This window comes from Ovis aries, chromosome 15 (genome assembly GCF_016772045.2).
Source record: "Ovis aries strain OAR_USU_Benz2616 breed Rambouillet chromosome 15, ARS-UI_Ramb_v3.0, whole genome shotgun sequence".
NCBI lineage: Eukaryota > Metazoa > Chordata > Mammalia > Artiodactyla > Bovidae > Ovis > Ovis aries.
The window spans coordinates 63,045,588-63,058,815 of record NC_056068.1 but is presented as its reverse complement, the minus strand read 5'-3'; the positions used below and the strand labels follow the sequence as shown (position 1 = coordinate 63,058,815).

Sequence of the window (13,228 nt, the reverse complement as noted above, 5' to 3'; positions counted from 1 at the left end):
ATAAAGGAATTCTCTGTACTATTATGGCAACTCTTTAGCAAATCTAAAGTTATTCTCAAAATAAAAAGTTTCTATAAGTCAAGCACAAAAACTAAAACCAAAAAATACCTGGTTTGAACAACGGGAGAGTAGTTTCCCAATCAATGGTGCACTTACTCAATCAAGACATTCACAATGATGGTCAGAAAGACAACAGCAACACAGCCAGTGCTTAAAGATACCAGATATAAGGTGGTCTGAATATGATAAGATTCTAAAATACACATGAGTTTGAGCAAAAGCTAGAAGAGAAGGTGGAAAACATGAAAACAGAGGATATGTTGCTGCTGCTGCTGCTAAGTAGCATCAGTTGTGTCCGACTCTGTGCGACCCCATAGACAGCAGCCCACCAGGCTCCCCCATCCCTGGGATTCTCCAGGCAAGAACACTGGAGTGGGCTGCCATTTCCTTCTCCAATGCATGAAAGTGAAAAGTGAAAGTGAAGTCGCTCAGTCGTGTCCAACCCTCAGCGACCCCATGGACTGCAGCCTTCCAGGCTCCTCCATCCATGGGATTTTCCAGGCAAGAGTACTGGAGTGGGGTGCCATTGCCTTCTCCGAGAGGATATGTTAGGGCAGTGAAATTAAGTGGTCTTTCTTATTTTCTGAATTTTGTATACTGTTACTCTGTTTACTTTAAAATAATCTTTAAAAGAATTACCTACAATTCATAAAAAGAAAATTTACGGCTTTGAGGCTGTGTTTTCTTCACTTAAACAAGCTGCCTATAAGAGAAGGAGGAAAATGATAAAATAATCTGCCTAAAATGTCGCAAGGCAGCAAATTACAGAGAACAGTTCAGGGCTCTTTTTCAATCCAGATGCCAGCAAGGTCTATTCCTTCAACTACCAAAATGTGACATGTATACATTTCTGGACAGGGAGAATGCTACTCTGTTCTCCTGTGACAGTGCGATGGGTCTGGCTGAAAAAGAGAGTGGAAAATTAGATTTAGCTGACATCTGGAATCTGTCCCCATTGCTAAGCTGGGATGAAAAGATCCAGGCATGGTGGCCATCATCTGGGTCCATACTGGGTAGAGGCTCTTAATGAAGAATAGTTACCAGTGCATCAGTGATAAACTCAGAGGCCTCTAATCTGGGGCTTGAGTGTCCAGTGGCAGAAGTGGGCCCAGGGAAAGATTCAGTGGCTGTGACTGTCTTTGAGAAGATATATAGGTTCCCAAATTGTAGGGCCTAAGGGCCCTAAGTACTTGATCAATGAATCCTGGATGGTTAGCTGACTAATGATGAAGTATGCTCAGTCACTATAAAAAGCACATCTATTTCTGCTTTATTGACTATGTCAAAGCCTTTGACTGTGTGGATCACAATAAACCATGGAAAATTCTGAAAGAGATGGGAATACCAGATCACCTGACCTGCCTCTTGAGAAACCTATACACAGGTCAGGAAGCAACAGTTAGAACTGGACGTGGAACAACAGACTGGTTCCAAATAGGAAAAGGAGTACGTCAAGGCTGTACATTGTCACCCTGCTTATTTAACTTATATGCAGAGTACATCATGAGAAATGCTGGGCTGGAAGAAACACAAGCTGGAATCAAGATTGCCGGGAGAAATATCAAGAACCTCAGATATGCAGATGACACCACTCTTATGGCAGAAAGTGAAGAGGAACTAAAAAGCCTCTTGATGAAAGTGAAAGAGGAGAGTGAAAAAGTTGGCTTAAAGCTCAACATTCAGAAAACGAAGATCATGGCATCTGGTCCCATCACTTCATGGCAAATAGATGGGGAAACAGTGGAAACAGTGTCAGACTTTATTTTGGGGGGCTCCAAAATCACTGCAGATGGTGACTGCAGCCATGAAATTAAAAGACACTTACTCCTTGAAAGAAAAGTTATGACCAACCTAGATAGCATATTGAAAAGCAGAGACATTACTTTGCTAACAAAGGTCTGTCTAGTCAAGGCTATGGTTTTTCCTGTGGTCATGTATGGATGAGAGATTTGGACTGTGAAGAAAGCTGAGAGCCGAAGAACTGATGCTTTTGAACTGTGGTGTTAGAGAAGACTCTTGAGAGTCCCTTGGACTGCAAGGAGATCCAACCAGTCCATTCTGAAGGAGATCAGCCCTGGGTGTTCTTTGGAAGGAATGATGCTAAAGCTGAAATGCCAGTACTTTGGCCACGTCATGAGAAGAGTTGACTCATTGGAAAAGACTCTGATGCTGGGAGGGATTGAGGGCAGGAGGAGAAGGGGATGACAGAGGATGAGATGGCTGGATGGCATCACCGACTCGATGGACGTGAGTCTGAGTGAACTCCAGGAGATGGTGATGGACATGGAGGCCTGGCGTGCTGCCATTCATGGGGTGGCAAAGATTGGGCCATGACTGAGAGACTGAGCTGAACTGCTGCTCAGTCACTCAGTTGTGCATGACTCTGTGATGCTATGGACTGTAGCCCTCTAGGCTCCTCTGTCCATAGGATTCTCCAGGTAAGAATACTGGAGTGGGTTTCCATTTCCTACTCTAGGGGATTTTCCTGACCCAGGGATCAAACCTGCGTCTCCTACATCTTCTGCATTGGCAGGTGGGTTCTTTACCACTAGCACCACCTGAAAGCTAATGATAATGGTATAATAATAACATATTTGTTGTATGTTAGACAATATTCTATGTGCTTTATGCATATTAACTCATTTGATCCTCACAACAGTCCCATTGTACAGATAGAGATACTGAGGCACAGAGAATTTAAGCTGTTGGTGATGGACAGGGAGGCCTGGTGTGCTGCGGTTCATGGTGTCACAAAGAGTTGGACATGACTGAGCGACTGAACTGAACTGAACTGAAGGTCACGCAGATATTAAGTAGAAGAGCCAGGACTCACATTCTTGCAGTGTGGCTGAAGAGTCCATACTCTTTCAAGCAAAGTGCTCTTTTGTACTGATGGGCCACAATAAGTCAAAGAGAGGGAAGGAGTGCTGGACAGGGAGCCAGGGGACCTGATCCTCACGCTGCCACAATAACCTGCAGTGTGACCCTGATTAAGCCTCCTGAGCCCTCTGACTTCCATTTCTTTGTCTAAAAAAAAATGAGAAAGTTGGGATACAAGTGCTCTATGAGTCCACAACCAGTTAAGTTCTTTTTATTTTTAATTATCTATTCATTTATTTTTAGTTTTGGCTGCCCTGTGCAGCTTTTGGGAGCTTAGTTGTCCAACTAGGGATCAAACCCAGGCCCACATAAGTGAAAGTGTCAAGTCTTAAGCACTGGACCTCCAGGAAATTCCCAGTTAAGTTTTTTTAAAAAACTGATAAACATCAACTCATCATCCCTCTAGGCAGTTCAGGCTTTCTGTAGAGAAAACAGAAGGAGCTTCCTGGATCAGGTCTATAACAGGCTTTTTCACGTGGCCTGGATGGGGGATGTGGACAAGCTGCTGAAGGGTGTTTACAGTACCCAGCTGTATGGGGTCGTGGTGTGTTTCTCAAGGTGTGGTGGGAAAGAGCCTTTAAAGTTTTGGAAATCTCCCACCCAGTGCAGGTAACCATAGCTGGCTGGGTATAAACAAACAAAGTGAATAACCAAACTGCTGAATGACAACAGAGAATAACAATGAAATTCTGTGTGTGTGCATGCATGTGTGAGGTATTCACAAGGAGGTTCCATCAGCAGAGCCTTAAGGGATCACAAACATCTTCAGCTCACTGACCATTCTGCTGCAGAAGATGGAGAAATGGCAGCTAATTTTTACCCAATTCACTCTCTTGTTCTCCCCTAAACTGCCTCTATCTATCATCTACCTATCTCCATCCACCCACCCACCCATCCATCCATCCATCCATCCGTTTTCCTTTGGTGAAATCTCTGATGTACAGTACTAATCTTTTTAAGACTTAGGAAAATTGACTAACATCACGCTATTCATTGATATTCCTCCTGAGAGCACGCAAAGGGTTGCTTCAAGCTTGCTCATTCACACCAGTCAGAATGGCAGCGATCCAAAAGTCTACAAGCAATAAATGCTGGAGAGGGTGTGGAGAAAAGGAACCCTCTTACACTGTTGGTGGGAATGCAAACTAGTACAGCCACTATGGAGAACAGTGTGGAGATTCCTTAAAAAATTGCAAATAGAACTGCCTTATGACCCAGCAATCCCACTGCTAGGCATACACACTGAGGAAACCAGAACTGAAAGAGACACGTGTATCCCAATGTTCATCGCAGCACTATTTATAATAGCCAGGTCATGGAAACAACCTAGATGTCCATCAGCAGATGAATGGATAAGAAAGCTGTGGTACATATACACAATGGAGTATTACTCAGCCATTAAAAAGAATACATTTGAATCCGTTCTAATGAGGTGGATGAAACTGGAGCCTATTATACAGAGTGAAGTAAGCCAGAAAGAAAAACACCAATATAGTATACTAACACATATATATGGAATTTAGAAAGATGGTAATGATAACCCTCTATGCGAGACAGCAAAAGAGACACAGATGTATAGAACGGACTTTTAGACTGTGGGAGAGGGAGAGGGTGGGATGATTTGGGAGAATGGCATTGAAGCATGTATACTATCAGGTAAGAAACAAATCGCCAGTCTATGTTCGATGCAGGATACAGGATGCTTGGGGCTGGTGCACGGGGATGATCCAGAGAGATGATATGGGATGGGAGGTGGAAGGGGGGGTCAGGATTGGGAACTCATGTACACCTGTGGCTGATTCATGTGAATGTATGGCAAAACCAACCAAAGTAAAATAAAGTAAAAATAAAAATAAAAAATAAATTTAAAAAAAAGGAATGTAAAAAAAAAAAAAAAGAAATAAAAGTCATTTCAAAGCCTATGTAGTGGGCCACATTCCCCGTCCACATCTCCTCTGGTCCCCTATCAATTTAAGCTCTCTCCATCCCCGCTGCCACAGATACCCCATCATGACCACTTTAGTGGTGTTATCAAGAAAGGAAGCAGGCTGCGTGAGTGAGGAATTAGGGAAGCAGAATTTTGGATGTTTCTCTTCATAATGACAGTTTTTTATAAAGTCCCCTATGGGCTTTCTGGCCTGGAGAATTCCATAGACTGTACAGTCCGTGGGGTCACAAAGAGTTGGACACGACTGAGCGACTTTCACTTCACTTCATTTCATGGACTTTCTGATGAAGGTGGAAAATGCTCCAAAAACATCACTCAACAAACTGGTTTGGGGTGACCGGTGTCCTGACTCGTTCCACTGAGGCCTGCACATGCAGAGGGAAAAATGACCCACAGAGCCCCGTACACCTGCACCCGGGGCCCCCAGGGCTCCTCCCTGGTCCACATTCACAGAGGCCTGGCTGCACCCACTCTCTCCCGCTCTGTCCTGGGGTGCTCACCTCGCCGTTGAGGACAGCCGGCTCCTGGCTCCTGTCCGAGGCAGGGTGCACCATGGGGAGGGCTGTGGGCTTTATTCCGATGAGATGCACAGACCCAGAAGACGTGTCAAAGGGATCCACAGCCACCTTGCCAGAGTTGTCAAAAAGGACCGCTCCTTCCTCCTCATCACTCGCCGGCACTAAAGCACAACATAAACACATCAATTTTCTGTTGTAGGGGAGCTGCGCCATCGTGGGGGAATGTATGTCAGGCTCACAGCCTAAGGACATCATTTTACTCAAAATGACCTCAGGAACAACAGTGTCTGGTTCGGTGCCAACGGCTCACTGCTGCTGGTGGCTTTCTCTTAAAATTTACTATCTATACTCTTCACCCGCCACTGGTTTGAATTTAAATGGCAAAACCATTCTTTCAAAACTGTGGTAGAACACACTTGGGGGGAAAAAAAAGTTAATTTTTTCTCTATATTTGAGTCAGAGATGGGGAAAGTGCCATTTGGTCAAACTTGGCAGCTATTCTTAAAATATGATAATCAAGACAATAACAGCACTCAGTCTCTGCCACCAAAGCCACCCATTTTCGCATTGCATAAAGGTTATGAGTCTTCCCTGGTCAACCAGCCACAGTAATTGCTGCTGAAACTTTTTTTTCCCCTTGAAGATTATTTCTCCAGTGACTAAGGTTTTGGTTTCTTTCATTTGTCTAAAACAAAAGAAAGCTAAGGAATAATCACTGGGAAATGAATTTAAAGCTACAGTGAAAGTCACTCAGTCGTGTCCGACTCTTTGCAACTCCATGGACTATACAGTCCATGGAATTCGCTAGGCCAGAATACTGGAGTGGGTAGCCTTTCCCTTCTTCAGGGGATCTTCCCAACCCAGGGATTGAACCCAAGTCCCCTGCATTGCAGGTGGATTCTTGACCAGCTGAGCCACAAGGGAAGCCCTTAAAGCTACAGGCAACTCCCCTAGGTACCTAGAGCGATTTGCACCTACACTCTGTTAAACTAATGCTCCCCTTTGACAGAGGGTTCTGCTGCAATTGCTGAAGGACAGCCGTCTGCATTGTGCGTCCATAGATAGGCTGATGGAGAATGTTCCAGGGCCAGTGGTACCTTGCTGATTTACTTAAAGCACATTCCCATTAAATATCTATATGAACGACAGTTTACTAAGCATGGCTCGGCAAGAGATAAATGAAGCCCGTTCAAACAACCAACCCAGTAAGCAACTTAGGAGCAAAATAGGTGTTATATAAAATATGAATGTAATAGAAGTATATTCATCTTTCCTCCTGTCTCACAAGATTGGGATTTCATTTACATTATTGAGAAACATCTGTCACTTATCATAATCACAGAAGATTTTTCAAATTAAGCCAAGTAAATTGCTATTTTTACAAAAGTAGTTAAAACTCTTCACAGTCTAACCATGGGTTATACCTGGAATATTTGGGGTGCTGTGGACTTATTTGTAAATAGGTCACCGATGAGCCAATGACAGAGGAAGATCTTTATTCAGATGTGTTACCAGATGCATATATCATTTTAGAATGTAGTTTTGCTAGGCAGTTCTTGCTTTCCCATCATAATCTCCCTCCCAGACAACTGCTATGAAGTTCAAGATGGCACCAAGATGACTTGGTGTATCCAAGATGCACTCCAAGATGGCACCAAGTAATTCTCACCTCATAGTCACATAGGACTAACCTGTGTAACAAATAGGTAACTACAGAAATGACAGTGTATTGCTTCCAAGTCTAGGTCATTAAAAAAGCATTGTTGCTTCCACCTTGCTCTCTCTTGGATGACTCCTTACTCTAGGGGAAGCCTGCTGCCATGTTATGAAACCACTAAAGTAGCCCTACGGAGAGGTCCATTTGGCTGGAAACAGACTCCTGCCAACAACTATGACAGTGTAACCTTTTGATGGTTACAGCTCAGCCCAACATCTTGACTGCAACCTCATGAGATACTCGGAGCCAGAATCACCCCATTAAGCCATTTCTGAATTCCTGACCCACAGACATTATGTGAGATACTAAATTTAGATAGTCATTTTTGGTGGCTAGGTGTTGGGGTAGTTTGTTACACAGCTATAAGTAACTAATACACTTCCTAAACAAGCCCCCTCCTCTGAGCTGCCATTTGGCTCCTCCTGCCTCTAAAATACACATTCCACTAGCAGCAAGGATGGATTATCTTTTCAGGAGATAACCAGATCACAGCACTCCTTTGATCAGAACCCTCTGAAGGCTTCATCTCTCTCAGAATAAAACCAAGAGTCTTTACTGTGACCTACAAAGTTCTGTACCATGTGGCCCTGGCCACCTTGCTGAGCCCATTTCCCAACTCTCCCCTGAGTCAGCCTGCTCCAGCCACAGTGGCCTTTTGAACACAGCAGGCTTGTTCCCACCTCCAGGATTTTGTATTTACTATTCCTTCTGCTCAGACTGCTCTTTCCATGATTCTTTACCTGCCTAGTTCCTTCTTATTTTTCAAGTTGCTGCTTAAAAAAGACTTTCTTTATCCACCAGTCCAAAATAACTCACCTCATCCCTCTATTATTTCTGCATTGCCTTTATCATTATTGTTGTATTGATTTAATCTGCTCCCATCCCCCGCCACTAGAACATAAGCTCCATTCGTGCCCATCTTTTTAACATCTAATGCTTTTGCCTTTAACAATGTCTTACACACAGTTGGCTTTCAATAGGGATTTGCTGAATGAGTGAAGGAAGGACTAAAATTTCCTGACTTGGAAAAGGAGATGCTGTTAGTACCTGCAAAACCAGTAAACGTGTAGAAGTTAAAGTCTTGCCATCATGAAACCATTCAGAGGTTGAAAAGATGGTACTTCACATTTTTATTGCTTCCAAATTGTGATACTCTTACTTCCCACCCCATGGTCAGGTAAAAGGGGGAGCATAACTATAATAGGACAGGAAAAGGATACCCTGGAAACTACAAACTGCAGCTCTTTTCCATCGTTACTTAAAGTCATATTTAGATTCACACAATAATTCCTCTAGGTTTCTTTAAGAGCAGAATAGCTATCCTCCCCCCCAAAAAGACTGTGTGGAAAAATACATTAAAAGGCACTGCATTAAGTGCTAATACATTAAAGTGTTATGTGAATACAGCAGGTTCGTGAGAATATTTAAAGCATAATTTGTCTCCTAAGAAAAAAGCGTGGGGCAATGCTAAGAAAAGGGCCATGGTGAGGCTGAGAAAGTCCTAGAACTTTATCATGTCATCAGTAATTGCCACCAAACATCCACCCCGTATCTGTTTGTGTTTTGTTTGCATTGCTGGTTTGAACTTCAGTAAATAAGAGATTTCACTTTCTCCTGTTTCAACTGGCAGGAGGAGAAACTTCCCATCAGACGCAGAAAATGCCCTTAAACAAAACATGTTCTTTTGGGGGGGGGATCTTTATTAAAGCTCAAAGACAAATAATCTACAACTAGAATCACTGCCCTTTGGTGTTGCTTATCAAATAATAAGTGAGTCTCCATCTCATTGAGAAGGAAAAGAAAATAAAAACTGAAGCTATTTTTGAGCAAATATCTCTAACAAATCCTCAAGGGCTCCTGCCAAGAAAGCAGTGATTCATCCTCCAAGCTCTCTGCTTCTTGTCTCCCTCCTGCCCCATGATAGCTAAGAGGCAAGGTCTGATTAAATTCTGAACCCTGGCTGTGAAATCACGGTATCTTAAAGGAAGGTACACTCTTTATGCGTTTATGGAGGTTCTTTCTTCTAAATAACTGAAGTATAAATACATACATTATGTTCTCACCTTGAACTCATTTTTAACTCTTTCATGGAAAACACTCTTTTTAAGGTGATATTCATCTTCTTTCAGAAGTTTGCATGCACGTGTCTCAGTGTCTCAGTCATGTCTATCTCTTTGTGACCTCATGGACTATAGTCCACCAGGCTCCTCTGTCTCTGGGATTTTCCAGGCAAGAACACTGGAGTAGGTTGCCATTTCCTTCTCCAGGGGATCTTCCTGACACGGGGATTGAACTTGTGTCTCCTACATCTCCTTTATTGGCAGGCAGATTCTTTACTACTGAGCCACCTGGCAAGTTTAAGCATCTGTATTTAGTTGAGAAAATGCCAAATTGTTTTGCTTTCAAAATCCTAGCTCTCACATCTATCCTTCCCACTTATATTTAAACATCATCTTGAAACAGACTCTAAAACTGCCTATAGCTATGGTAGGTATGGACCAAACAGAAGCAGAAGATATTAACAAGAGGTGGCAAGAATACACAGAAGAATACAAAAAAGATCTTAATGACCCAGATAACCATGATGGTGTGACCACTCACCTAAAGCCAGACAACTTGGAGTGAGAAGTCAAGCGGGCCTTAGGAAGCATCACTATGAACAAAGCTAATGGAGGTGATGGAATTTCAGCTGAGCCATTTCAAATCTTAAAAGATGATGCTGTGAAAGTGCTGCACTCAATATACCAGCAAATTTGGAAAACAGCAGTGGCCACAGGACTGGAAAAGGTCAGTTTTCATGCCAAGCCCAAAGAAGGGCAATGACAAAGAATGTTCAAACTATCACACAATTGCACTCATTTCACATGCTAGAAAAGTAATACTCAAAATTCTCCAAGCCAAGCTTCAACAGTATGTGAACCGAGAATTTCCAGATGTTCAAGCTGAAGTTAGAAAAGGCAGAGGAACCAGAGATCAAATTGCCAACATCCATTGCATCATTGAAAAAGCAAGAGAGTTCCAGAAAAACAGCTACTTCTGCTTCATTGACTATGCTAAAGCCTTTGACTGTGTGGATCACAAAAAACTGAAAAATTCTGAAAGAGATGGGAATACCAGACCACCTGACCTGCCTCCTGAGAAATCTGACCTACAGGTCAAGAAGCAACAGTTAGAACTGGACATGGAACAACTGACTGGTTCCAAATTGGGAAAGGAATACTTCAAGGCTGCATATTGTCACCCTGCTTATTTAACTTATATGCAGAGTACATCATGTGAAATGCCAGGCTGGATGAAGCACAAGCTGGAATCAAGATTGCTGGGAGAAATATCAATAACCTCAGATATGCAGATGACACCACCCTATGGCAGAAAGCAAAGAGGAACTAAAGAGCCTCTTGATGAAAATGAAAGAGGAGAGTGAAAAGCTGGCTTAAAACTCAACACTCAAAAAACAAAAATTATGGCATCCAGTCCCACCACTTCATGGCAAATAGATGGGGAAACAATGGAAACAGTCAAAGACTTTATTTTCTTGGGCTCCAAAATCACTGCAGATGGTGACTGCAGCCATGAAATTAAGATACTTGCTCCTTGGAAGAAAAGCTAAAACAAACCTAGATAGTAAATTAAAAAGCAGAGATATTACTTTCCCAACAAAGATCTGTAAAGTCAAAGCTATGGTTTTTCCAGTAGTCATGTATGGATGTGATAGCTGGACCATAAAGAAGGCTAACTGCTGAAGAATTGATGCTTTTGAGCTGTGGTGTTGGAGAAGATTCTTGAGAATCCCTTGGGCTGCAACGAGATCAAACCATCAATCCTAAAGGAAATCAGTCCTGAATATTTATTAGAAGGACTGATGCTGAAGCTGAGGGTCTAGTACTTTGGCCACCTGATGCGAAGAACTGACTCATTGGAAAAGAACCTGATGCTGGGAAAGATTGAGGGCAGGAGGAGAAGGGGACGACAGAGAATGAGATGGCTGGATGGCACCACTGACTCAATGGACATAAGTTTGAGCAAGCTTCAGGAAATGGTGAAGGGCAGGGAAGTCTGGCGTGCTGCAGTCCACGTGGTCACAAAGAGTCAGACATGACTGAGTGACTGAACACAATAAAAACAGCTATGTTAACTAATGAAGCCACTGAACTACAAGTTTCCCATCCCCACCCCACCCCTGCCTTCAGTCACATTGCATATGAGACAGTCTTTTCCTTTTAAAGTTTTGATTTTCACAAAAAAGTAGAGAGTTAGAAGCTACGGAGGCAACAAACCTGGTGAAAACCAAGAACAATTTTAGAATAGCAGCCTGTTAAATGAACATTTATTAATGAAAATCAGTAACCCTAACTTCTAGGATGGACCCTGAGCCATAAAAAAAATCTGATTATTCCATACCAAAAGAATAATCTATTCTCAGAGGTTATATTCACACACTCAGTACTTTTTGCAAGCTGACAATGTGATGGAAATACCTTATACGTTTTCTACAATTCCATTCAATGTTATTTTTTGCTTTCCCTTCCTTCCCTCTGTTTATCTTCTAATTCAATAAAATATGTTATTGATGTTTTTGATGAACTATAATATTGTATTGTGATAAAGTGGAACCTGTGTTAAAAAAGGACACTTGTAGGTTCCATTGAAGGTCCAGCCTAGAATTCTAATGTGCTTCAGCATCTGTTGAATTTTACATTAAACGAGTTGGTCCTTTCCTTTCTATTTGAAACTTTCAAAGTGAAACCTCACTGAACAGGAACCTGTGGTCAAAGAGAAGTGACCAAGTCTGAAAATTCACTGTGTTTACCTCTGGCAAAAATAAAATGCAACGAAGCACTGTAAACTTGGAGAAAGGATGGCTTTTTAATAAGACAAATGCATTAAAACCTCAACCTGGTACAGTAATTGCATTTTATTCATGCACCAGCTGTTGCTATTTCTGAACCTGATATTTAAATAATCAAAGTGACCTAAAGGGAATAAGGAGGCAGGCAGGAAGGGTGGGGAAACAAGAACAGGAAGGTCAGCGGGAACATTTAGAAAACTCAGTGTCCCACTGACTGGGCCAGTGGGGAGCCACAGAGTATGAAACTGGCCCTGCCCCTTCCTCTTGTACAGATTAAATGCAGGGAAGGGGGAAAGGCATCCTCTTGTAAGAGAGTATTTATTGACAGAACAGTCTGTATGTTGCACATTTTTAAGCAAGCAAAAGGGCATAGAGCAGTATGTACACTGGTCTCATTGTACAAAACAAAGCAATACAACAAAAAAGCAAATATACATGTGTGGTGTCGTATGCATAGTCAATAGGTCTGAGAGAGACACACTGAGTTATTCAAGACCCTTTGAAGACTGGGGTGGGTGGTGGGGCAGCTGGGGGAGGATGGACTCTGATTTCAGTTCAATTCAGTTGCTCAGTCATGTCCAACTGTGCGACCCCACGGACCGCAGCATGCCAGGCTTCCCTGTCCATCACCAACTCCCGGAGTTTACCCAGACTTTATACATTTCCAGGAAGAATATAAAGGAAGGTGGGGGAGGAGTGTGCCAGGAGTAGGAGGAGCAGGAGGGCCTCCTGATTAGAGGTCATGGTGGTCACCACATTTGGTTAAAGCAGACTGCCCCTACGGCTTCACTGCCCATCGTCTCTGGGTTGCCTCACTCCCTCTGCCCACCTCTCTGATGATCTCACTCGGGAGGAAAGAAGAGAAAGTTGCGAGGTTCACATCTCCCTTTACAGGCCGGAGTTCCTGCGGTCTCCTGTGTGTTGGCTTGGCAGAACACCAAGTGGTCCCAGGTGGGGTGGTTAGTCCAAGAAAACCCCATAAGTCACACCCTGATTCTGGCATGGAATGAACGGTCTCTATGTTACAGAGCATAGAGGGGTTTAGGAGAAGAAAAAAATTTAAGAATCAAATCAGTATGCCAGTTTAAACACATGCTTTACATAATGGCCAGAAATAGGGACCACGTTTTCCCTACAGAAGACAAATCCATTGTGTCACTCTTTTTTGGTCAAAAAAAGAGAAAGAAGTGATATTTGAAAACAAAAGACTATTCTGGTGCTCTTTTCAAGACAGAGTCCTTGAACCACACTTCATC

General features: G+C 42.8%; 1 protein-coding gene across 2 annotated transcripts in view; it reads right to left on the bottom strand.

Moving 5' to 3' along the window:
• The window catches only part of KIAA1549L (KIAA1549 like), a 308,499-nt gene that overhangs the window by 58,812 nt on the left and 236,459 nt on the right, over positions 1–13,228 (bottom strand). For both annotated transcript variants that reach the window (XM_042233337.2, XM_042233338.2), the window contains exon 14: positions 5,389–5,567. In XM_042233337.2, the coding sequence (XP_042089271.1) occupies positions 5,389–5,567 (179 nt within the window). The remainder of the gene's footprint in view (positions 1–5,388; positions 5,568–13,228) is intronic.